The 25,923-nt window shown below is 51.0% G+C and overlaps 4 protein-coding genes across 4 annotated transcripts; 3 read left to right on the top strand and 1 right to left on the bottom strand.

Moving 5' to 3' along the window:
• Positions 1 to 1,790: 1,790 nt before the first annotated feature.
• On the top strand, positions 1,791 to 2,165 carry N0V96_002601 (uncharacterized protein; the record flags this gene model as incomplete). The annotated part of the gene is made up of 1 exon (XM_053187363.1): positions 1,791 to 2,165. The coding sequence occupies one exon, from the start codon at positions 1,791 to 1,793 to the stop codon at positions 2,163 to 2,165; it is 375 nt and encodes a 124-aa protein (XP_053054867.1).
• Positions 2,166 to 4,378: 2,213 nt separating this feature from the next.
• On the top strand, positions 4,379 to 6,115 carry N0V96_002602 (uncharacterized protein; the record flags this gene model as incomplete). Its single annotated transcript, XM_053187362.2, has 2 exons — positions 4,379 to 4,975; positions 5,042 to 6,115. The coding sequence occupies 2 exons, from the start codon at positions 4,379 to 4,381 to the stop codon at positions 6,113 to 6,115; spliced, it is 1,671 nt and encodes a 556-aa protein (XP_053054866.2).
• A 4,549-nt stretch (positions 6,116 to 10,664) lies between these two features.
• N0V96_002603 (uncharacterized protein) lies at positions 10,665 to 13,223 on the top strand (the record flags this gene model as incomplete). The annotated part of the gene is made up of 4 exons (XM_065756570.1): positions 10,665 to 10,833; positions 10,894 to 11,212; positions 11,266 to 13,042; positions 13,065 to 13,223. The coding sequence occupies 4 exons, from the start codon at positions 10,665 to 10,667 to the stop codon at positions 13,221 to 13,223; spliced, it is 2,424 nt and encodes an 807-aa protein (XP_065614939.1).
• Positions 13,224 to 19,213: 5,990 nt separating this feature from the next.
• Positions 19,214 to 21,726, bottom strand: N0V96_002604 (uncharacterized protein; the record flags this gene model as incomplete). Its single annotated transcript, XM_053187359.1, has 5 exons — positions 19,214 to 20,302; positions 20,360 to 20,589; positions 20,650 to 20,986; positions 21,041 to 21,181; positions 21,259 to 21,726. The coding sequence occupies 5 exons, from the start codon at positions 21,724 to 21,726 to the stop codon at positions 19,214 to 19,216; spliced, it is 2,265 nt and encodes a 754-aa protein (XP_053054863.1).
• Positions 21,727 to 25,923: the final 4,197 nt, after the last annotated feature.

Below are 25,923 nucleotides of genomic sequence, written 5' to 3' on the forward strand. Positions count from 1 at the left end.
GAGCTAGTAGGGCTTGGTGATTTTCGCCAAGAAGTGGCAAGACCAACAAGGACTCCTTCGCCATTGGAAGTCAGATAGATCAGGACCCGTCTGACGCAGTCGATTCAATGATTCAACGCGTCCCGTATCTGTCGATGGGCACCCGCCCACAAATCGAAACGAACCCTGCCGTCAGCTAACTTCCCAGAACCTGGTTTTGTCTTCGATGAAATGGAAACAATAACGTACGCCGGGATGTCGGCAGATGTGGCACAGATTTGGGGCTTCTTGGATCAAAAGATGAAAGAGCATTGAATAAGTCTTCATACCGACGGAGTTCAGTCATTCATTCATTCCTCCTTCTCCGTCTCTTCTCCCTCCTCCTTCCTTCGTCTTCTTCGAATTCCGTTTCAAGCTCCTCAAAGCTGGGACTAGAAACCATGAAGTTCTTTGCCTTTATTTTGTTACTTTTGGCATGGTGTCAACCGCAAGGCGTGTGGGGTTTGTCCAAAACAGTTGATACCCCCGCGTCCACGGAGACTCCTCCGTTATGCGGCGTAAGTCATGCACCCGGCTGGCTGCTGGAACTACTCCTGGAACTGACATTGGAATAGTTGCAATGCATTCAATCAGTGACTTTGGCAACACAGCTATGCTCCCTCACAAACGCAACTTGTATATGCACCAATGTTGAGCTGAATGAGAAGATTTCACTCTGTGTGCACTCCAATTGCACTGTTCGGGAGGCATTATGTATGTTACTCCTTGCCACTATTGACTGAAAGTTGATGTGCTTACACTGTTGCCAGTGGTTCAAAGCTACTCCAAGCACACTTGCGGCGCCCCTTCACGAGACCGAACTGCGTTAGTATGGGTCACTGGAGTAGTTTTTCTTGTTCTCGGCCTTTTGGCGTTCGTGTTGAGAGTCATGGCTCGACTTTGCTTGGGTGGCCAGTCTTGGGGGCCGGACGACTGGGTTATGTGTATTGCAGTGGTAAGTCAACTCTCCTCCTGCCCTACAGAAATTACCGCGTTACTAAGAGAATGCCAGGGCATGATGATACCACTAAATGCTCTCTCGGTCCCAAGTAGGTCACTCCATGTTCAACTAAAACTTCGTGATGCTGACTCGTCGCCAAGTTTCCCAAGTTGCTTTGGGCAAGGACATTTGGAATGTTCACCCTGACGACGTGACACAATTTCTCTATGTAAGTCTTTTTCTGCAGATGTTCAATCCCTTGACTAACTTCCAGTGACAGCTCTTCTATTGGGACGAGCTTCTCTACCTTGGAGCTTTGCCAATAACCAAAATCTCAATTCTTCTCTTTTACCTCAAAATCTTTCCCAAAAGAGAAATTAGACTTGGCTGCTGGGTTCTTATCGGGCTCAACGTTGCATACTTCATCACCTTCGAACTCATCTCGATCTTTCAGTGCCGTCCGATCGATGGGGCCTGGAGAGCATGGGACAAGGAATACCCGGCAAAATGCAACAACATCAACGTCCAGGGTTGGGCTGCGGCGATTATCAATATTCTCTTGGACTTGGCCACGTTAATTCTTCCGTTGAAAGAATTGTACAATCTTTCGCTGTCCACGAAGAAGAAGCTCATGGTTATTCTGATGTTCAGCGTTGGTTTCTTGTATGCTTGACAAATTCCCCATCCCGAAGAACTGTTTGCTGACAACTTACTTAGTGTCACCATTGTGAGTGTGGTGCGGTTGCATTCGCTGGCCAGCTATGCAACCACCAGCAACGCGACGCGTAAGTTCCTACCCAATGTATCAGTGAGAAAGAATGGAGCTAACGTAATGCCAGAGGACTACGTCGAGGTCGGATACTGGAGCACTATTGAGGTTCCGGTAGGCGTTATCTGCGCCAGCATGCCTGCCATTCGCTCTCTATTCAGTCTGGTCTTCCCCAAGGTGTTTGGCACCACTCAAAGGGGCAAATCAAACTACGCCAATCTATCGAGCCAACAGAAGGATCTCTCCAACTCCCAGAAAGTTTCATCCAAGGGCTCATCAAAACCAGCTATTCGAGTGCTCAAGGAGTTCACAGTCCGGTCGAGACATCGGGATGATGTCTCCTACGTCGAGCATGAACTCACGACAGGACCGTTCACAGACCCCAGTTCACGCCCGTCATCAGAAAAGAAGCCCATTACTCCACATGAATCTGTGTGAGCAATGCATCATGAAGAATTTTTACTGGCCGGCGTTCACTTGCTGTTTCTTACTCTCACTCATTCACTTCCTTCCTTTGACAATATTTAGACACACAGAAGAGGATCGATCCTGCTACTATCTTTCTTAATTTTGACAGCATAAAGCTGCACTGAGATACCACCTACGAACATAGAACATAAACATAACTCATACCGTCATTACGGAAGTTAACACTTGCCTTGAGACTTTACTGCAGTCCGCATTACCCGCCAGGTCAAAGTCCGAGACCCATGTTCCACACCATCCAAATCAAGTCATGTTTCCTTGGAAATGTTTCTCTTGATTAGCCCTACCCCAGACCTAGCTTACGGATACGCTAAAAACCCGAACGCCACTTGACGGGATGACAATCCTCTTATGGCAGTTGACCACTGCGCTAGCCAGTATGAGCGTTGAGCAGAAAACATAAAAGCTCGAACAGTGGAGCAGGGTCGTTGGGACATGGGTCGTTGTCAAGGGTCTCCTCAACGCAATGCCGATCCTTGCCTTGTTTTGCCGTGAAGGAGCTTCACGTCTTTCATTCCTATCTCGTCAAAACTTTCTCTGCAGAGCAAATCCCTCCGCCAGAGTCCCATTCTCATCTTCGTCCCCTACGGAATCAATCTTTCTCGAAAGTTTCAGTGGCACGCGGTGGGGGCTATACCATTTCCATCTTGGGACTTATTGGGGGTCTAGCCCCCCGTTGTATCTGTCATTGCGATCGTCTGCCTTGCAGGTTTAGCCCAGCCGGGGGCTAGGAAGCGGTCCGTAGAAAGACTGCCCGTAGCAATGTCTGAGTCAACCTCCCTGCAAAGCCATTGTCGGAGCGCATATCGGCTCCCTCGCGCCCGCAACCCTTGTTGATGCTGAAGCATCTCGAATTACGCCAACGTCTTCCGACGAACTTAGCATTATGTCTGCGTTGCATCGTCGATATCAGCTCCTTGGCAGCTTTTATGCCAACAACTCCTTTTGATCGCAAGAGGCCTGAATAAACTTTCTGCTGCGTCATCTAAGGTTTCCCGTGGCCTCGATTCCTTGTCCAGCATGGGCTCATGGCTCTCCTCAAGTGACCAAAACTGAATGCGGAAGCCTGTTTAACCTTGTATTCTTCCACTCCCAAATCGGCTCTGTTGACCTTTCCGCAATCCATGTATTGGAGGGTGGCATCGGCACTGAGAATTAACCCACTTACCTTCTGCCCTCGTGTTGACGAATGAGCAGGGCATTACAGGCTTGGGTCTCCTCATCCATGAGGACTCTCGAAGGTTGGCATCCTGGCTCACGAAGAGGGGAAACACAGTTGCCATCGTGGCCGCGGAGCAGTCCACCCAACAGAAGTCGTCATTGAGGACGATCAACATCAGAAGTCGGCATCTTATAGCGGAGCAGGAACACGGCATCTCCTGAGGCCTGTCACCTCGGATAATTCCCATCCCCTAAACTGACAGTTCTCCGATGGGCCTCACTTCCCAAAGACAGGGCTTTGTTACTAGACCACTTATCAACACTGCTTAGCTAATGGCTGACCTCTCCTTTCTTTTCCTTCCAGGCTGTCTCATCACTGCCGTTGGCCCAGAATATCAAGCTTTCAAATGCGACTCATCTTCGGTCTGACTCGATGTTTTGAGACCTTTGTATCCATCTGACCCATTGTCACTCTTTTTTCTCTTCCCAGCAGCTTGTGTTGCCAAGCGCCCAAGATGCGCGTTTCACTCCTTTTCACACTCGTTACTGTTTTGGCCGACTCGGCCTCTTCCATGTAAGTCATCATAAGCAGCCTTCTTCCTGGAGACCCAACCAATTGACCTTTTCATTAGCGCTGTCCCATGGAAGACTACAAGACAACAGCCTCGTCATGAGCCTTTCATTGGTCGACGCGCCGCCAACACCACTCTTGACAACTACGACTATGTCGTCGTTGGCTCGGGTCCTGGAGGAGGCCCAGTTGCAGCCAATCTTGCCATCGCTGGATATAAGGTGTTGCTGATTGACGCCGGAGGAGATTCAGGCGACTCATGGACGGAGAAGGTCCCGGCTCTTCACCTTATGTCCACTGAGTTCGAGGACACAAGATGGAACTACTTTGTGAGTCATCTAAGTACGCAGAGAGCGCGATAGAAAGTGCCTTGACTAATGTCATGTAGGTCAACCACTACCCTGATCTCGAGCAACAGAAGAGAGATTCCAAGATGACGTACGAGATGCCCGACGGCAGTTTCTACGTCGGACTTGATCCTCCAGCTGGAGCGACCCCTCTCGGTGTCTGGTATCCTCGCGCCGGAACTTTGGGAGGCTGTTCTCGCCACAACGCTCTCATTACCATCAATGCTCATGACAGCGATTGGACCAACATTGCCACCCTCACCGGCGATGATACCTGGAAGCCAGACAACATGCGTTCGTACTTCCAAAAGATCGAGAAGAATATGTACCTTCCATCAAGCATCATCGGACACGGGTACAGTGGATGGCTTGGTACCTCGCTCACTTCTCTGTCACTCGTGGTTGAAGACCAAAAGCTGCTGTCGTTGATTATATCTGCTGCTACTGCCATGGGAAAGAGCCTTCTTGGATTAGTGCTCAGCACTGTCACTGGTCTTGGCCAGGTCCTCCTTCGTGATCTCAATGCTCCTGGTCAGACTAGCAAGACTGGATTGTACCAGGTTCCGCTTTCGATGACTGATTCTATCCGCGGTGGTCCAAGAGATCTCATTTTGGATACTGCTAACGCTGTCAATGCCGATGGATCGCGCAAATATCACCTTGATATCAAGCTCGACACTCTCGTAAGTTTCCTTGAACCAGAGTTCCATGAAACCTGATTAATCGTTTCATTCACTAACCTTCTTTAGGTTACCAAGATTCGATTTGATGAGAGTGGTGACAAGCCTCGCGCGGTTGGTGTCGACTTCTTGGAGGGCTCTAGCCTTTACCGCGCCGACCCCCGCTCGGGATCTGCTTCATCGACGGGCTCTGGTAGCGTTGATGCCACTCGTGAGGTTATCATCTCCGCTGGTTCTTTCAACACACCTCAGCTTCTGAAGCTCAGTGGTATCGGTCCGAAGGCTGAGCTCGACTCTTTCAAGATTCCTGTTGTCGTTGATCTCCCAGGTGTCGGAACCAACATGCAGGATCGCTACGAAGCAACCGTCATTGGCAAGACCAATAGCGACTTTGTCATCACAAGCAAGTGCACCTTTCTGGAGACGTCTCCCGATCCTTGCCTCGAGGACTACCAGAACGGACTTGAGCCTATCACTAAGGGTGTGTACGCCACTAACGGCATCGCGATTGCCGTCATCCTTAAGTCTTCTGTCGCCGAGAACGAGCCCGACTTGCTCATATCCGGTGCACCGGCCAAGTTCAAGGGCTACTTCCCCGGATACGCCTCCGACTCGCTCGCGGACGCACAGCACTGGGCATGGATCATTCTGAAGGCCCACAGCAGGAACAATGCCGGCACCGTGACCTTGAAGTCGACTGATCCAAGGGACATGCCTCTCATCAACTTCAACTACTACGACACGGGCGTCAACAGTAACGGAGAGGCCGACAAGGATCTTCAGGCTACCTACGAGGGCTTCGAGTTCACCCGAAAGGCGTTTGACAGCCTCATCCCGCTCGACGGCAGCTTCCCCGAGGTTTGGCCCGGTACCAACACCTCCACGGAAGCGGACGCCAAGCAATTCCTCAAGGACGAGGCATGGGGACACCACGCTTCGTGCACTTGTCCTATTGGCGCTGACGATGACCCGATGGCTGTTCTTGACACCAACTTCAAGGTTCGCGGTACCGAGGGCCTCAGGGTTGTTGATGCTAGTGTTTTCCCCAAGATCCCCGGATTCTACATTGCTTTACCTTTGTACGTTGTGTCGGAAAAGGCTAGCGATGTAATTATCCAGGAAGCCAAGGCGTCATCATCCTAAGAACTCCATAGCCATTCGATATTACTTTCAGGGATTTCCTCCGCGAATTACAACTTCGTCCCAGCGCGCGTACAGGTCTTGGCTTTGAATAGATTAATATTCTAGATTAATAATACAAAGATACCACATTCATTTCAAAACCCTTTGTCACACTGTTATGCGACGTGATTTGACGCGAACACAAACCAACATGAAAGAAGCCCATGTGACGTTCGTGTCGGATTGGAAGTCCAATTCGACCTCGAAGCAAGGGGGCCCGCGCACGCAGGGACCACTTAAAACCCCTACTTATGAGAATCGCGGCCTGCCCAACCTCCGGTTGGAACCTCCCTTTTACACCTTACGCAGAAGTTAAGATAGATCTATTGACCTCTTCGTCAACCCGCGGTTCGAACCGACTACCCTGTGATAGGGATATCAACAGTTCGAGAGTGAACTAAGTGCCCACCTGGCAATTGGATAATGTCTTTGGAAAATGGCAGAGGGATCGGAGCCGGGATCATCGCTGATTTTGGCATTTATAACCAAATGGTATTCTGCGGAGAACCCTTAGCCTGCTTATGTTCATCATATTAACTTTTGAAGTTGACAATGATATGCCGTTCAAGTGGTCAATTTGAGTCTTGAGTGAAACAATCCGATCTTGGCTATAATAGTAAAACACGACGTATTAGTAAGTTGCGCATGTAAAATACATGAAGATCCATGCCGAACTAGACATCAAGAGTAGAATGAGATATCAGTAAATTGATCAGGGGTCATCCACTAACAAAGTATCTAGGAGCATAGGGCCAAGTCAACCTTTCGAAAGTTACATGTATTCTGTACTTAAGGTATGCGAACTGCTGACGATGACTTAAGCATTCTGAGTTACAGATAAGGTTAACTGAACAGAGTCAATATTTGAACCCAAACGTGTGGGTCTAAGTATTTGTAGAGGCTCAAGGGATATCATGGCTGAAGAACCTCAATCCATGTTTGGGAAAATTGCTCAGAACTTGCAGTTGACCGTAACCTAGCTAAGTGCATTGAGATTAGCAGGCGGATATCAGATCCAGCCTGATGCACAACCTGGTGTCACTGAAAGTATATGACTGAAACTCAACCTTCCCTAAAACAGGTCAACTAAGCATTGATAAGGAGGTAGAGACAGACGCATATTCCAACGGTGGGACCTCGGTAGTCATCACGCACGTGACGAGATAGTTACTAATACCAACCGTAGCATAATCAGTCAATACCGGCTTTGCCCGTGCTACTCAAGCGTGACCGAAGTACAGGCTGGGAACATTGGACTTCATCTTGGCTTCATAAAGCACCTGGATTGGGCCCAGGTGTTAGTAGTTGCGCTGGTCAACAAGTGCTTACTACGAGCACTGAGTAACCCATCACAATAGGGGACACTTCCCCACTTATGTATCTTTGATCACTCGAGCATCTTCAGGTCTTCCCTCATGTAGAAGTCTGGTAGGCTTCCAAGGAAGGTATCATAGCTTTTAAAGCGCCCTGGCCTTGGAAGCTTGGTGCTTGTTGATCTCACACCTTGTTGTTGTCGAGGAAATCAGATCAGACTAAGGCCCTACAGGAATCACAGAGCTTACGTTTATTGACTCGACTAAAAGTGTTCACATGATTGGAACGATTTCTCCTCAGCCACTCCGCTGCTCACACGGCCACGCCATTACCCAAGCGGGAATAGAATGGAATTCTGGCAGCTGTTTCAAGGAGAGCCGCAAACGATCGACGCCAGTGGTCATCTGCAGGCAGGGTCCACGGAACTGGATTCCTAGCATCTTGCAGGTGTCCCATGACGACAATGTAGTCAGGAACAGCTCAATAAGTTGAGCCTCAGCGGGGCACTCGTATCTCACATCACATGATGTTTCATTACGACTGTCTTCATACATATGTTCCTCTAGATTCATTCCTAGAAGACATCACGATAGTCATTTGGTCGCTCGGTGGACTCTTAGTGATAAGTAGTCACTTCTCGCACAGTTTGAAAGGTGAAGACTTCTGACTTGCCAACATTGAACGAACTGGTAACCGAACTCGTCTTGAAGAACTGCCAACTCTGCTCATTTTGCGATTGAGGTTGGACGTCTAAACCTTAGAGTTCCCAAATGTGGAATTGCCGAACAAGTTAGTCGTGACGACCAACTATGCGCCCGTAAGGCGTTACTACACGTCATCTGAGAAACATAGTTGCTGATGACCAGATCTAGTCGACTGATCGGTAGACAGCCAATGTTAGATCGAACAGAAGGAGAGGAAAAAGAATGTCTTTTCGATTCAATTGCGCAAGTAGCGGATCATTCACTTTTAATTCCCCACTTCACACTCGCGATGTCGGAAGCCGGAAGCAGGGCTTCTACCGAGGTCGACCTCGGCTATGGAATGGAAACCAAAAAAACCTCGATGACTTTGTATCCGGAATGTCCCATTGTACGATTGAACCTGTGCTATGATATGACATGACCTTGACCCCGGAGCATGAGGTTATGGTTAAAAGCTGCGCGTCCAATTTCCAATGCGTGATGAAAAGGGCCGAATAGATCGACGCTTGAGCACTTCGCGCCTCGACCCCAGTATGAAAACAAGAACCCCAAAACTCCACATTAATCATCATGGGAACAGCATCGGATTCCGAAGGAACCTCACGAACATGAAAGAGTGGGAAACTGCGTGACAAGCAAACATCAGTCAAGGTACCCGCATGGCAACCTAAGCTCTAGCTGAGGGCTGACAAACCCTGAGGGGCGGTAAAGGTCTAGTTCTCCAATACTTGCATGGTTAACTCCACAAAACTCAACTGTTTCCCCATGGGTGTGGTCTGCTTGGGAGGAGTGGCACGGTGATTTGATGGGGCCTGGATATCCCACACATTGCTGTATCCAGCAGTCTACTAGCATCGAATGCCGGCATTCTGCCCGGGCGTGGAATTATCATGACGTAGGCGCCGCTCACGAGACCTCTTGCACCGGGACACTGGAAATATCGGGAGAATGGAGTCTGGCACGCAAATATTTTACCATCGTCGGCATCGTGAACGGCTTTTCTGCCATGGATCACGACGGACTCTTGGCGTTAAGACCGGATCCCGCGCTAATCGGCCGATCAACAGTCCATTATTGCTGAATAGCCGTTGTTTTACCGGCGGCAGGCTCCTCGACTTTCTCTTTGACATGTTCCACGGAGCACGAGGCTCGGTTTTCAGCGTAAATCATGACCCGAAGGCGAAGAACAGGGCCGATTAGATGTGCGGGGGAACTGGGGACACTGGGACAGAGTATTGTTTCTCTCCGATTTGGGACGACCAGTTCCACGGCCTTGGCCCCCAGAGCCCCTCAATTTCTGAGTGTTCATGAAGAGATTCCCCTAAAGAGCTACTCCAACCGCCATCACGAAGAAATTTGAAAGAAAAAACCTGCGTCTAGAGTCCTCTAGTGTCGGCGCAATGTCGGACCTCCACACAAAGTCGTGTGTCCCAGTGGTCCACTCACCTTAACGGCGGGGGCGGGGGTGGCTGGGATCAAGCCGGGGGCGGTTCTTCTGCTTTTTGGAAAGCCGGTACGGAGTAAGCTTTGGGTGAGGTGAGTGAGTGTTCGGACCGGGGGTTCGCTCACGAAAACAAAAGCTTGGAGTCTCCAGGTTTTCCAGCTGTCACCCGATCCGCATCCCCCACATATTGGCTCGTGTTCCTTGTCCCGCCCACAGCGGCAGTTCTCCGGAAGTTAACTTTGAATGCTACGGCGGAAACACCGACAGTCAGGCGCGCCATGTGTGATTATTACTCCATTCTACTCTATAGATTTTGCCCGTCGTCGGTAAAGTAACCCCATGTTGGCATCCAGCAGTCGGCCTGATGCGGAGTTATCGCTGGTAGTTCTGGGAGCCGGGCGGTGAAGGGTGCTGAGACCTGTTGAAAGAGTCGATGGTTCTAGAGGCCCAATGACTCGATCTTCCCGCTTAACAGCTGTTCCAGCGATTCTATGACTAGTCATACCCGCCGTTAATGAGAATTACACCCCACAACCCATATGACGATGTGTGGCCACCTCTAATCAGACTGGGGATTCGGCAAGATTCCGCCTCCCCACGTGTATAGCAGAGCCTTTTCCGGGCCTGCCCATCGGTTTGGCAACCATTTCGAGACTAAGCCTAGTGTAGTCATCGTGTGCGTCGCTGGGAAATCTACGGCTGATTGCCCTGCCCAATATCCCACCCCTTCGCGCATTGGTGAGCATCTTTCGGGTGTCAACCGGTGCGGGGCCGACTTCCGGACCATGACGATGTGCATTACCAATGGGAACACGATCATGATCAGGTTTTCCCCGACTTTGTCGTTGCCAGCGCGGAGGTTACGGGGAAGAGAAGGGGTCTCTCCAGGTCACCGGCGAGCAGAGTGCGAGGGCGACGAGGATATGGTGGACTGACGTTGCTGCCGACGATGAACAGGTAACATATAAAGGACGGCATGTAACCCCCAATCTATGCAATTTTTGGATCTTCAGCACAAGCCGCCAGTCAACAGCTCAAGGATCTCAAAATGTCCGCAGCTCTGTCTCTCTTCCTATCCGGCCTTCTGTTGGCACCCTCAGTCAACGCTCAGGCGTATGACTCTGGTGACCGATCTGAAGATGCCTTCAGCTGGATTCAGCCGGTGAACACCACCATCCTCGGTCCTTACGGGGACTCTGAGCCAGTCTACCCTTCCCGTAAGTTTCTCGAATCACATCTGTGACTTTAGGATCGCAATTTCTAACTCAGCTATGAAGCCAACATTACTGGTACCGGTTGGGAGGATGCCCTCGCCAAGGCAAGGGAGTTCGTCTCTCAACTGACCATTGAGGAGAAGGCCGACATGGTCACTGGCCAACCCGGCCCTTGCGTCGGAAACATCGTCGCCATCCCTCGTCTTGGTTTCCAGGGTCTCTGCCTCCAGGATGGTCCCCTATCCATCCGTGTTGCCGACTACGCCAGTGTCTTCTCCGCCGGTGTCTCTGCTGCAGCCACCTGGGATAGAGAAATTCTCTACGAAAGAGGTCTTGCCATGGGCAAGGAGTTCAAGGCCAAGGGTGCCCATATTGCTCTCAGGTTTGTCCATCTCCGTGCACCCATTATATCCAACCTCTGCTGACCACTCAAAGCCCCGTTGCTGGCCCCCTCGGCCGCAGTGCCTACTCCGGCAGAAACTGGGAGGGCTTCAGTCCCGACCCTTACCTGACTGGTGTCGCCATGGAGGAAACCATTACCGGTCACCAGGATGCTGGTGTCCAGGCTACTGCTAAGCACTGGATTCTCAACGAGCAGGAGACCATGCGCAACCCGACTTTCGATCCAAATGGTACTGCCACAGACATCGAGGAACAGGCTCTCTCCTCCAATGTCGATGACAGAACCGCCCACGAGCTCTATATCTGGCCTTTTGCCAACGCTGTCAAGGCCAAGGCTTCTTCCTTCATGTGCTCTTACCAGCGCATCAACGGTTCCTACGGTTGCCAGAACTCCAAGTCTTTGAACGGTCTTCTGAAGACTGAGCTCGGATTCGATGGTTACGTTATGTCCGACTGGGGTGCCACCCACACTGGTGTTGCTGCCATCGAGGCCGGTCTTGATATGGATATGCCTGGCGGTATCGGCAAGTACGGCATGGACTGGAAGTCTGGATCTTTCTTCGGCGGTAACGTCACTACTGCTGTCAACAACGGTACCCTCAACGTCGCCCGCGTTGATGACATGATTGTTCGCATTATGACTCCCTACTACTGGCTCAACCAGGACAAGGAATACCCTACCGTCGATCCCTCCACTGGCGACCTCAACACCTTCTCCCCCAGATCCACCTGGGTTCGTGAGTTCAACCTGACTGGCGAGCGCAGCCGTGATGTTCGTGAGAACCACGGTGAGCTGATCCGCAAGCACGGCGCCGCCGCCGCTGTTCTTCTCAAGAATGAGAACAAGGCTCTTCCCCTCAAGGCTCCCAAGTCCATCGCTGTCTTTGGCAACGATGCTGGCGAAGACACTCAGGGATTCTACAACCAGGCTGACTTCGAGTACGGCACTCTCGTCGCTGGTGGTGGATCCGGCACCGGTCGTCTGACCTACCTCGTCACCCCCCTTGAAGCCATCAAGGCTCGCGCTTCCAAGGACGGTGCCCTCGTCCAGCAGTGGCTGAACAACACCCTCATCATCAACTCCAACGTCACCGACCTCTGGGTTCCTAAGGCCCCCGAGGTCTGCCTCGTCTTCCTCAAGACCTGGGCTGAGGAGGCCGCTGACCGCCAGCACTTGAGCGTCGACTGGGACGGCAACGACGTCGTCGAGAGCGTCGCCAAGGACTGCAACAACACCATTGTCATCACCCACTCTTCCGGCATCAACGACCTTCCCTGGGCCGACCACCCCAACGTCACTGCTATCCTCGCCGCCCACTTCCCTGGCCAGGAGTCCGGTAACTCCCTCGTCGACGTCCTCTACGGCGATGTCAACCCCTCTGCCAGACTCCCCTACACCATTGCCCTGAACGGCACCGACTACAACGCCCCTCCCACAACTGGCATCAACACCACCGGCTGGTACGACTGGCAGAGTTGGTTCGACGAGAAGCTCGAGATCGACTACCGCTACTTCGACGCCCACAACATCTCTGTCCGCTACGAGTTCGGCTTCGGTCTCAGCTACACCACCTTCGAGGTCGCCGACTTCGAGGCTAGCCCCGTCGAGCAGGATGTCACCTCCGCCCCTGAGCAGCGCCCCGTCGAACCCGGTGGAAACCCCGCCCTCTGGGAGACCATCTACAACGCTACCGTTTCCATCACCAACTCTGGCGATGTCGAGGGTGCCGCCGTTCCCCAGCTCTACGTCACCTTCCCCAACTCCACGCCCGCCGGAACTCCTCCCAAACAGCTTCGCGGTTTCGAGAAGGTTCCCCCTTGCCGTCGGTGAGACCAAGAAGGTCGTCTTTGAACTGATGCGTCGCGATCTCAGCTACTGGGATGTTGCTTCCCAGCAGTGGCTCATTCCCGAGGGCGAGTTCACCCTCAGCCTGGGATGGAGCAGCAGAGACTTGAAGGCTACCGCCCAGATTACCCCTGTGCAGGCGTAAGTCTTCGGTTAATTGGTGAATATTTTAGTGGAGGAATGATACGATGAACGAATTATGACTCTGGATAGTATTAGTAATGTCTGGATAACAGTAAAATAAACCTTTCCCACGTTCAAACAAGTCTGAATACCGACAGTGAACATCCTATGCGCCCAAGTCGTAGCACTTAAGCACTTTGAGATACATGGTTATTGAGTACCTAGGACGACGTAAGAGTCCATGCACAATAGACTTGAGCTCGACATTGACTATACTAACCGGGCCAACAAAATTGACCCCTCGTGCAAAGTTCTTTCCGTATATGCTCTGTCTTGAGGGACTAAAGCCTAATTTTGCCTTGCAATTCAGACATTCGCTGGTATTCTATGTTACGATGGACATATCCAAGTACGATAAGCTTCTAGCAGCACCCTGCATCCAGCGTGCTTTGTTGGAGAATAAAGTCAAGTACATGCGAGACTGGCCACTCCTACAGCGTATCCTCTCTCTTCAATACTTCCTTTTCGCGCGGTTAGCAAATGAGCTTCGTTGGTTCTCACGGCTGAGACGCAGCTAAGCTAGGGGTGGCTTGCAGCTGAACAACTTAGTGAGGTTCGAGTGAGACAGAATCCAATCCCATGGGCCGCTAGCATACAACTAGTCAATCTCCTGGGGCCCGATAAGGATGCTATCGGCATTTCTTCTCGTTTGCATAGCATCCGTCTCGAGGTCATTCTTACACCCCTCGATTTGTGTTTGTCCATCTTCCCGGAATATACTCTCTGTGTTTCTATACTGGCCGAGACATTCCAGAGAATCAAATAGTAACAAAAATGGCAGACGCTGCCAACATGAGCACTAACGAGATTGGAGCAATGCCGACTACGGACGGGCAAGATAATCATGCTAGTATCCACGGACAATCGCCAAACAATGCCTTACAGAGACAAATATCACTAGGAAAGCGAGCGCCGGCGGAACCTATTCCGGAAAGGACCTGGAAATTTAACCTAGATGTCTCTAAGGGGCTGTATTCGTACGAATACGTCCTTAGTCAGCGGAATCAGTGCATCCGATCACAACGAGGGTACACCAAAGCCCATTTCGAGGGTCGTGATAGGCCTTCTCCTTCTGTCGGGATCACACGCGAAGACAGCTTTCCATATCCAGCCGAATTTCGACGATTGGCGAAGTTGGATGAAGGGCATGATATCGAGATAGGTGGCGCCAAACCACCAGCCGAACGTTTTCCCAACGAAATTCAGACTTATAGAGCAAAGGAGATTGCGCTAACTTATCGCCTATTTGGTATATCTCGAACGTCTGTCAGAATTTCAATAGCCCGAGCCCTACCGGTCTATGTGGTTTTAGGTATCTTTCCCCGCGGCCAACCCAACCCAGTCGAAAGGATCATGTTCTGCAACCAGCCAAAACGATTGTTTCGAAAGCTGGGTTGGGAAATTCTCTTTCTTCGAGGTTTCTGGAAGACCTTTTTTTCTCTAAGACACGTGAAAGGATTCCGGCTATATAAAGTAAGTCGCCTGAAGCCGAATGACCTTACTAGGTAGCAGACGACATATATATCGTGTTCAATGTGTCGCTAATGTAACTTCATCTGCAGTGCGGTGCCCAGAAAGGGACTCATGATCGTGTTGACCTCGACATCAACGGCGCTGCAGACTTGCAATTGTTTCTGCATACGTACAAGCAATGGCGAGTCCCTAAACACATTGCACTTGCCTGGGGGGACTGGATTCACCAGGAACTGAACAACAACTCACACGACGTACTCAACGGAAAGTACTCACTTGAACTTGTGCTGGGCTGGTCCGTCACTAGGATTGCCGTCGTGATTCTCATACCAGTGGTGCTAAGCCTTGTCATTGGACTCTGGTTCAACTCAAAGGACTGGACGGACCTAACCACCATACAGACTGCTTGGTCTATCGCATCCTACATTGTGACAGCGGGAGGTTGTAAGTATCCTACGTTCCGTAGTGCGTGGGCTTCGGACGGAGCGCGCTGACCGTTTCTAGTCGTTGCTGCTTTACTTGGTATTATGAGCAGTCTTGCGGATAAATAGGTCTTACTCGCAGACCACGTCATGTCCGATATATTCCGGAAGACAGCTTTCTCTTCCCTTGCTAGTAGAATGTGGTCGAATGCCTTGTATCTATCCAAATATCGAATGTCAGCCATTGACGGTGAGCCCGGAATCGATTCCATCAGTCTCGTATTCTCGATCTCATCCAGTAGTCTAGGTTGATGCGTGTCTTGACTTTTTAGTGTTCTAGGCGGTGAACATGTTGATATGTTGTGGAGCGCAGGGCTAGACCAAACGAGACTGTGGCGTCGAACTTGAGAGCTGAAGCTTATCACCGCAAGATGCTCATTATCTGTTATAAGGCCGCGGACTTTTCAGCTCTCCACAATTTAGGTTGGAGACGTGTTCGGAATATGTAACATGGCTCAATTCGACTCAAGAGGGAAGTGCTGCGGCGGTGCGGCCAACCCGAGACAAGCTGCGTTTGCTAGTTCGACCCTCACGCCGACCTACGGGGCAACTTAAGTTCAGCTTCCCGAAATCTTATACCGGGATTAGACTTAGTTGAAAGAGTTATCCTCAGTAAATGCCCCCGACTGGATTCCCCTTTTGGATTTCGTCCCACAGCTTCGGGTAACCCGGCCTGCTTCACGGAAATCCTCCAATAGTCTTTTACCAGGATACAGTTCTCAATGTTGCGAGGCGCGCAGACACGGCAACATCAGACGATGTCGTCACATCCACAATTTTTGGACTTTCCGGCCAAGCAGACTGTCATCTTCGGCGCGGACTTCCCCACGCCCTTGGTAGTCAGGCGACTGATTGAAATAGTAGGTTGATTTCCACCTTCCAGCCGGCCTCATGAGCGTTGACAGTCCAGATCCTCAGCGACATTTTGGTTTGTCAGGAAATTACTGTCATACGACCGACATTATGACAGTTGTCGACAACAATATCTTGGCCGAGAAGCCTTCGGGCGCTCCCGCACCGGACTCTTACAGATCTGTACCCAAGCGCAGGACTTTGGTAAGAAAACATGTTCGCTTGGACATTGCGCAAAGCTCCCATAAGCACTGTATTGATCCTTCTCAGGCACAAACAGCATCCTTTCATCTCAAGACTCTCTACTTGTTCACTAGAAGCGACATCAAGACCGTACTAGCGCCTCAAATTATCTTCATCACAGCAGCCGTCTTCAGTCGTCACAAACTCACGACAGAATTCGATCATACGAAATACCCAAATTTTCAGAGACTACTGCTGGCAATCCTGTGGATATGGCTCAATTTGATCGTGTGCGGTATCTCAAACCAACGACTCGCGGACTCCATCGTCGAAGACGAGCACAACAAACCATGGCGGCCACTGGCTGCGAAGCGGTTGACGCCCGCACAAGCCCAACGACTTCTTCTCGGCATGATACCTCTCGTGGTTACAGTGAGCGCGTTTGTGGGTGGATTCAAACCAACGATGTCGATGATGACGCTTCTATGGATGTACAACGATCTCGACGGAAGCAGTATCAACATCTGGGCGCGCAACGCGATCAACACAGGCGGTATCATGTGTTTCAGTGCTGGGGCTTTGGAGGTCATCTCTGGAGGTGATCTCCTTCCGAAGGCATGGGCTTGGATTGGGGTGACTGGAGCCGTCATCTCTACAACAGTTCAAGCGCTGGATTTCCCAGATATGGAGGGAGATCAAGCTAGGGGCCGCAAGACTATTCCTCTGCTATACGGCGAAGGGATTGCCCGCGGCGGGCTGGCCGTGATGGTTTTACTGTGGTCCACTGCGTGTCCGCTGTTCTGGAACCTTCAAGCGGCAGCCTGGGCGGCTCCTTTGGGAGTGGGAGCCTTGATGGCTTCATTGACCATGATGAGACGGAATGAGAAGTCTGACGATATCGTGGCGAAGCTGTGGTGTCTGTGGTTAGCTGTCTTATATGTCTTGCCTCTTTTTGCGGCGTAGATACATGTGTGTGGCAAAGAGCACACGTGTGTAGAAAAGAAGATTATAACCTCGAGCTCCAAGAAGCAGGGAGTGATAACCACGAAACAGGATCAGCTAAATAAAGTGTGGAGAGAAAGGTCAACATGCTGAGCCAAGGCCAGGAACACAAAAACCTTTTCATAATTGTTTGAGGAGCATATGTAGCCGAGGACATAGGAATAACAACTTAATGGACTGGCCTCATTCACTATGAACGAAGCGCATTGTGTGTACAGACCATACACAAGCCCACAGGGCAGGAAATTGATTCCGTTGTTTACCTCGTCTTTATCGGGTCTTATGGCATAGCGTGAACTTGTCAATTTGGGACTTGGTCTTTCCTTGTGAATCTTGTCCTCAAACTTGACTAGTCCCTATGATGTCGACCCATGATACCGCATCTGTAATGCATTCCAATGATGATTCATCTTTGTCACTTCCATGTTCGATGCTCCTAAGCTTCCACCGTCTCCTCTATAGACTCAATACCGGGGACTCGCCAGTCACAGCCACAGGTGCAGCCCCAAGACGCATTTTCGCAGTCGGTGTGGCGTTGATCATAGCGGAGCTTGCCGGAACTATCGCAGCGGTAGTTGTAAGGGCGATACTCGCACCAGAGCTTGCTAACGGGACAGACGATGTCGCATTCGCGACTATGGAGGATGGCGTCCTTAGCCTCGGTGTTGATAGTGTCGACTCCATCTCTGTCGTTGAGGTCCTGACGGATCTTGTGAGGGTTCATACTGGGGCCAGCAGCGACGCCAATGGCAAGGGCGGCAGCGCCAGTGAGAAGAACTGTGGGTTTACTGTCAGGCTTCTTTCATGATAATTGGTTGAGTAGACTTGAGTGAAATTACCCTGGAATCTCATTTTCGAGTTTGTGATGTCTGTCTCTTGATTGTGGCACTTTGATAATGTCAATAGTGACATGGAAAGGAGATTTTGTCAACGAGGAAAGGCGGTGGAAGGTGAGATGTCCAAGGAAGGTAGGAGGTTCTCAGGCTACTGATTAAATATTTAAATACTAAACGTGTATTCCATTAAGGTGTTCGAATACACAAAGCTCTCCAGTATTTCCGTTCGACCGCCCTCGCTGCCTGCGAAGTTGGGCTGACTGAGTAACGATGGAAGGAGCAAACAGCGGCCACCAAGCCCAAGCGCCTTTGTTCTTTCCTTGGAAGAGTCCACTATTAGAAGTTTCATCAATCAAATTCCTCTTCGGGTCCATATGTAATGATGACCATGCCTGCTCATCTACGGTACTTTGTCCACATGTAGATCACTTGTGTAACATCAAGAACCCCTTACAATCAATCGTCAGCACAGACTGGAGGACAGATTAAGCCACTACAAGACCACATTGCCAAGTTGGATCAGGTGGATAAGTAGACAGCAGTTATTAGCTTGAAATCATTTCAGTCGGTGATAGTTGACTTGGCCCACCTAATTAACGCACTCACTTACCATCATGAGTCTATGACCTGAGCGTATCGAGACACATACCAATTCTGACGGGTAGGTGGTAGGAGGGCATTCGAGTTGGTCCCACTAGAGAGAGATTCAAGCGGTCTCTCTTTGTCCATGTCAGTGATAGATTGACGTAGGGAAGTGTTCGTCAGGCACATGCCGAGCCACCTTGAACAAACACTACCCATGGTTGAATATAAACAGTGACGCAGCCAAGATACACAACACCTCAAGCTTATCATCCTTGGAACCCCTCCTCCCATCAGCTCTGATAGTTCAATTCGAAGCTCCGACATCCACACATACTTCAAGTTGCTGATTTACTCTTCCACGTGAACAGATAGTACCTTCAATCAACTCAAGGGGTAATTGTCGTGTTTTAATTCTTCAGGTTATGTCCAGTTCAATGCTAGATACTTTTACGCCTCAATAATGTTACAGATGCCAGAAGCAAATACACGCTATGTCCACTCTAATGCTCCAATAGTCCTATGTTCCACAAAACAAAACATCAACGCCTCTCGCCCCCAGACTTTTGTCTCTCAGCCTGGCCAAGCCATGCAGTTTGCTCGTCCAACCGGCTGTAATGCGCATCAATCACCTCCTGGTTCAAGTAATTCAACCTGTGACCACACCTTGTCCACTTGACGTCATGGGCCGTCGCTGAATCATCGCAGCATCCTCCCCAGCAGTCTCCGATTCGGTCGATGACCGACTGGAACTTGGCCTTCTCACTCCTCCGGCTCCGGTCAATAATATTGAGCATCGTCGGAATCGCAACCTCGTGAAACAGGTCCGCGCATCCGTACACGGATGACAGGAAAATGAAGTCGGCAAAGAAGCGTCGAGGAATGTAGAAAATGTCTGACCAGCCTACGCAAAACTCCTTTTCCTCGATCGTGTAGCCGCGGTTCATCCGGATAATCTCGCCGTTGACGGTGACGGCCTTTTCGTTCCACTTGTGATACCAACCCCACCATTGCGGAAACTTCTGCCAGTCCGTCATACACATGTACCGCGGGCCGTCGCCCTCGAACTGCCGCGTGTTGTGAGATGTCGGGAACCAGATAGACTCGCGGTTCTCATCGACCCAAGCCATCGGGTCGATCCATGAGTCGAAGTGGAAGTACATCAACCCTTCGATATCGGGTTGCTCGTCGAGTATGAGCTTCATCGTCCTGGCAACTTGCATGTAAATCGTTTCGTGGTGTGGGTACTGCGAGTGCGTGAGATTGTGCCAGTCTTCGGGTTTATCCTCGACCATCTCCGGCATGGAGATGTGGACGGTGTGGTAAAAGGGCTTGTATTTCATGAGGAGGGGCACGCGCTCCATGCGCTTCGCATTCCAGCGAATCATGGCGAGCGTGTTGCTAAAGGGAGAGGCAGTGAGGTTGCCAGGGCCTGTCGAGATCTTGTACGGTTCTTGCTTATCCGTGAAGGGCGTGATGATTTCGGCCGGGGGTGTTGAGCAGTGTCCGTCGGTGTCGTCTCTCATAACTAGTCGGTACTCGGGGGTGTGCGGGAGTTCAGAAAGTGTTGCGTAGGGGATGATGCCTGCGCCGAGGAAGCTGGCAAGGGTAAGAAGGCCAAACTTTGCTTTCTGCAAGAGTGTTAGTATCAAATGCCTTGATCAAAGTACTCTGTTAAGATGACCGACCTTGTAGGATGGAGGCGGCGCGAAGGAGTTCGGCGCGTCATCCACGGGAGACGAACTAATGTACTCTTTCAACGGAGCATACTTCATGTATGCCAGCGAAGCGATGAAGATGAGCACTGTGCCAGGTATGAGGAACATGCTGTATCGTGACAAGAAGAAGTGCGCAGACACAAGCATCAACACGACACTAGTTGTGTCGTTAATGAACCACCGCACCCATGAGTCGACCCCTGTGTAACGTCAGCAATCTTCTTCGAGAACCCCCAAGTGGGACCTTGGCCGAGACATACTCTTGTGTGCAACCGTACTGATCAGAGCTACGAGTGTGGTCATGAAGACGACCGACAAGCCTTTGCTGTCGTAGCCGCCGAAGAAAGTGGGTTCGAAGGAGCTGTAGAGTCGCACAAGCGCATGCACGACCAAGTTGAGGATCGCACCGAAAGCTCCCAAAACAATGTTTGCGCCGTTCGAGCTCAAGTCGGTAGCTTTTAGTAGCTTCTCGCTGTGAATGTCGGATAAGGCACTGAAGCTGGCCTGGCCGACAATGCTGACGTAGAGGGGAAGCTGGTATGTCGATGCCCTCGTGCGATGTTGTGGGTAGAACTGGGACAGTACCAGACCCGACGTCTACTCCTGTTTAGCAGCTAAACTGGAACATCAAAAGCTATGCGAATGACCTACCTGGATCAAGAAAGCCATCCATCGAGTTTTGGGGCCCTTAAGTCCAAGAGCGGGCGTCGTGACGAGAGCTGCTGCGACCATAATTCCGCTCTTCGTGATGGAGACGGTGCCTGGATCGCTGACCAAATAATTGAGAAACAACTTGAGAAAACATATTAGCTTTTGCCTCATCCAATGTTGCGCCGGCGCCAGGTGCCAAGCGCTTTGACGTCCCATACCAAGTTGTTGCTGAGCATTTGCAGTAAAGCAATCCTCATCAGTCCGAATCTCAAGTCTGCGTCTCCCCAGACATAACGCCAGAGTGCCCTCGCGCCTCCAATGCGAGGAGCTTGTCGCGATAGCTTCTCCGCAGCGTACTCGTCAGACGACCGTCCGTCCTCATCAGCGCCAAGATCCAAGTCCTCCGACCCGTTGCCTAGCGAGGAGTACTCGGTGCTGGTATTTCGTCGGCGAACCTCGCGTTTCAGTAACAAAGTCGCAACCAAGAACCTCAAAAACTCGGATATCGTCAGACTCGAAGATGGCGAAAAGTTGAACTGCCCTCGCTCGCGGGAGTTCCATAGGTTGACCGCCGCGCCGACCTGTAGGAGCACCAGCCCGAGCGCGGCGAGACACGGGACCAGCCCGGCGCCACCGGATCCGGCTGCCGCCAGCGCTCGGCGGAAGATGGACCGGTTCACGGCCATGGCAAGAGAAGAAAGAAAAAGGAGTGTAAGGCGGCGGCGGCGCGAGTTCGTCTCGATCGCTTTCCGTTGTGTTTTCTACCAGTCTTGACGAGAAATCATGATTTCGCAACCACCGCGAGTCGAAGAGAAGAGGACAGAACGCTTGGCCCTTTTTTCCTCGCTGCGAAAATACGAGTCGTGGCGGGGGCGATCAGCGTCGCAAAAAAGGTCCCCTCGGCCTCCAGACAATAGCAGGGCGGTTCGCACGGAATCTGCTGGGGGCCAGATTAAAACCGGGGACTTGACAGGGGACGAGAATCGAAATCGAGCTTGAATCCCCCAATCTGACCACGCTGCGGACGCCCCGGTACGAGATCGTCAGCGTTCAGCTTCGGTTGCGTGGAGCGAGTACTGATGGGGACGGCTCTCGAAAAAAAGGGGGGTATTCGTCAGTCAGCGCGGGTGACTTCGATGTCGTGAATAGTATCATTGAAGAGAGCGACAGCTGGCGAGATGGGAGGCACAATGGTTTTGTCTGGCCTTGAGCTCGATACTCGAAGCTTAATTTGCTGCTAATGAAATGTATTTTAAGGATCTGAGGCAAACCAGACCCAGGCAAAAGCATCCCCTAACATTGCAGTCACAATTCTGGCAGCGAATTAATTAGCACGGCTGTCGCCTGTTTGCATGATCCCCGTCATTCTGGGTGTTGGACTGAACGCCAAGTGGACCGATGAGCTTTGGGAACATTTGGAAGTATCCGTTTGTTAAACCTTCCGGTGTGGGCGCCCGGCAGTGCTTGATGCAGCTTTGCCCGATCAGTTAGGTGATCACGAAAGAGGAGATTCGACCGCAGTACATAAGGTACGGCGCAGCGCCAGACTTGCAAAGTTGCGCCAGCGTGAAGGTCGATTCCGCGGTTAAAGAGTAAAGAATCTCTGCGCGAGACACCAAGTCTCCAAAAGGCCAAAGTTGGCGCGCCGCGCGTCCTGTAACATCCTCTCCCCAACAAAGGCCAGTCATGCGGAGTAAACTTCAAGTTGACAACCATACACACTACAAAACCATTCGAGGCTACAGATACTTGTCTCCTAACAGCTGTCTGGCCTTATGAGTGTGTGAAAGATGGGGCACGTGTTCGGCCCAAAGAACTAGCTTTTAACATGAGTCGCAACGGCTGTCACGGAACTGCGCATCTTCAAGGACACAGCCTGCGCCAGAAGAAGTGAGACCGGCTATCGAAATGTGGCCTGGCCGTGAGGGGCCACTCTCTTATTGGACCGTCTTATCACTCGGCGCCAGGATTGAGTTCCCAATTTAGGTCGTTTGGAGGGGCCTCCCGGTTCCCCTTGTAGAGCACGGTTCAGCAATGTCGTAGCCGTGACGGCACGCAACGCTGAGAGGGAATTGCACTGCTAACAGAAACCCGCACGCTGGCCTAGGTGCGGAAGGACAGACGAAAAGCAGGGCGGTTGGTGTTGGTCCGTCCGCCCATCTTCAGTCGTTCGACTGAACTGTGTGGTGCTGGCAGCGACGGAATCAAGCGAGATGCTCAGCTGGGTTGAAACGGGGGAACTCCGCCCGCTTGCTTCGAGATCACGACACATTTGTCCAGCCTTCCACCATGTCGGTAGGTGGTGATCAGGCAGGTTCTAGACCAAGAGGGGGGTTGGAAGGAAACAAGAGTTAACATGTGGCAAGCCGAACATTCCAATCAGGGTCCGACTTGAAACACATGTGCATGTTGACCCCTACCTACTACGCCCAAGTTTGCTACGAATCGGAGGACGCTTCCCTCGTAAGGCGCATGGCTAGTGTGAGATCCTTCGAGCACTTCCAGGGGCGGCTATCCCAGATCTACCACATTCGACAGCGTCAGTTGGGGAAGCTGAGAGGCCTGCAGGATCTCTTGTCTTGACTGCGAGACACTGCGCATGGGACCAGATGAAGAAGGGCTTTCCGCAGGTCTGGACACGTTGCCATGAGCTTGACTTGATATTTAATCACTTGGGCTTCTTTCCCCGCCTCAACGTGCAGCAAGAGGTCTCATACTCAAGGCCCGCTAACTTTGCATGCTCATGAAAAGCGAAGGATCGAAACACCGAAATAACCGACTACGGCCGCAGAGGCGTCTCATTCAAACAGTTCCCCTATGCCTTCACTGAATTCGAGAGGCATCTGCATGCCCCTGGGGTCCAACTGAACTATTGATGAAATACCGAAACTAGCAGCTCTAAGGTCGAACCTCACATCTGCCATCCTATGTCAAGACCGTTGGACTGATAGGCTCGACTGGCGCAAAGTCTTCCACGCGTCTGACCACGTCACTGGAAGCAACTAGGGGGTGCCATCACCTGCGTTAGCTGCGGCGGCAGCGCTAGAAGTTTTCCGTCCGTCTCACTAGTTCAACCGTCAAACACACTCAGCGTAGCTCACAAATTCAGATCAGAGCGACGGGTAGGCTACTCCGATTTGAGGGTACAGCAAAATCACGGTCAAACTTTCGAGTCCGGCCGCGAGCGCCAGTGTTATGGCCTCGGAGCCATGCCCCGAAGCCCCCACTTGCCGCAGAATGCTTCCGTTTCCGTTTAGTCGTCGTCGACCTCAAAGTCTCAACCCGTGAATGGCGGTTGAAGTTGATAGAAAAAGCAAGATATCGGATAATGGATTATCCAGCCTTTGACTCAAATGTAGATATTTCCAATTTTCACTCATCTAGGTTGAGCTAGGTGGGTTGCACATGACTACAACTGCTAATCTGCAGCTCCTAAATCCGCGTTCTTGTGACGGACACAACCTGGGGAGCTTTACGTCTTCCTTATCCACATCCTAATAGCCTTGAAAAAGTGGCTCAACTCACGGCCCTGGTTCCGTTGAACGGACCGTACCGTCTTCCGACGCCCCGCTCAACCACTGACTTCCTCTCACTCCGGAAGACAACGAGTATGTGTATGATGCCTCAGAGCTGAGCATTTTAAGGGGCTGCAGGGTTTGGGATATTTTATCGTTCGTGAATGGTGCAACTCAACTATTCTTTCCGACGCGAAAGCTACCAGGGTCTCGACAGCGCTTCTGATCGACCATTATGATACGAGATGCCAGAAAACAGCGTCGGATTGTTGTGAACATCGTGAGAAATGTACCCCGAATACTATGTGCCATGACTAGGGAATAGTTCGATTATCCCCTCAAAGTTTCAACGAGCGGGTGCCGAAGATACTAGACAAATTGTAGTGAAGTCTCAATAGAAAGCATATGTCTTCATGCTAGACTTGCCATTCCAATAGCCGGCGTCTAGACCACTCATCCAACATATCTGACTCTACTATTCTGATTCATCTACCTAATCGTCAATAAGGTTGTGGCGGGAAATCCACAAGCAGATATTATGCCCGTCTTGGCCATCTTGTTTATCTCGAAGTCTAGATTTGGCAGGGTCTAGACGAAGTCTGACGCCTCAAGCTCATGCGGAGGCCAAACCCCCGCCTGATCGCGTAAGTCATCACATAACAATACCGTGTTGTAGGGAGCAAGTTTGGTAAGGCTGCAATGGTCCTTTTAAACTTCGACGTCAACGACGAGTTTGAAGCAGTTTGAGATGTTGCCAAGAGAACACCTTTCCGTACCAAGAAGATGATTGCTCACATTCGAGACAGCATCTGATTCTCTGCACAAATGTCGCATTAGCTGACGCAGATCTGTGTCCGAGCACTATTTGGGTTTTCTCCTCACAGCAAGTAAGTGTGCGTCTCGAATTCTCATGGAAGTAAATGAGTGGTAAGTGTATTCGGCCCAATCTCACTAGTGTTGGAGACGCAGTTCGCTAGAAAGTTTGATTTATACCGAACTTCGTGTTGAGGTTGCGATCAAATCGAACTTCGGTTAACGCTGACAATCGAGGCCGATTCAAATGCATTCTTGGCTCAGATGATCTTGGCAAGAGGGGTTTAAAGGGGAATTTGGGAATACATCGATACAAGTAATGGCGAAATCAAGCCCGACGCCACATACAACGCTTGAAGTACTTCTACGTTTCATAGAGCAAGACTTGTTATGTGATTTGCTCTCGTAAAATTGACTCACTTTCCACTGGCCCACCCTGAATCATCAGGAGCCCCTACCAAGCTGGAGCTTCGCCTGACTGCATAGGTCTCACTACCCAATGACAAGAGCCTCTCACATCCCAACTCTGATTAAGCTCTAGGCAAAATAGAGAGT

Source organism: Colletotrichum fioriniae (genome assembly GCF_027942845.1).
Source record: "Colletotrichum fioriniae strain IMI 355084 chromosome Unknown scaffold_2, whole genome shotgun sequence".
NCBI classification, from domain to species: Eukaryota; Fungi; Ascomycota; class Sordariomycetes; order Glomerellales; family Glomerellaceae; genus Colletotrichum; species Colletotrichum fioriniae.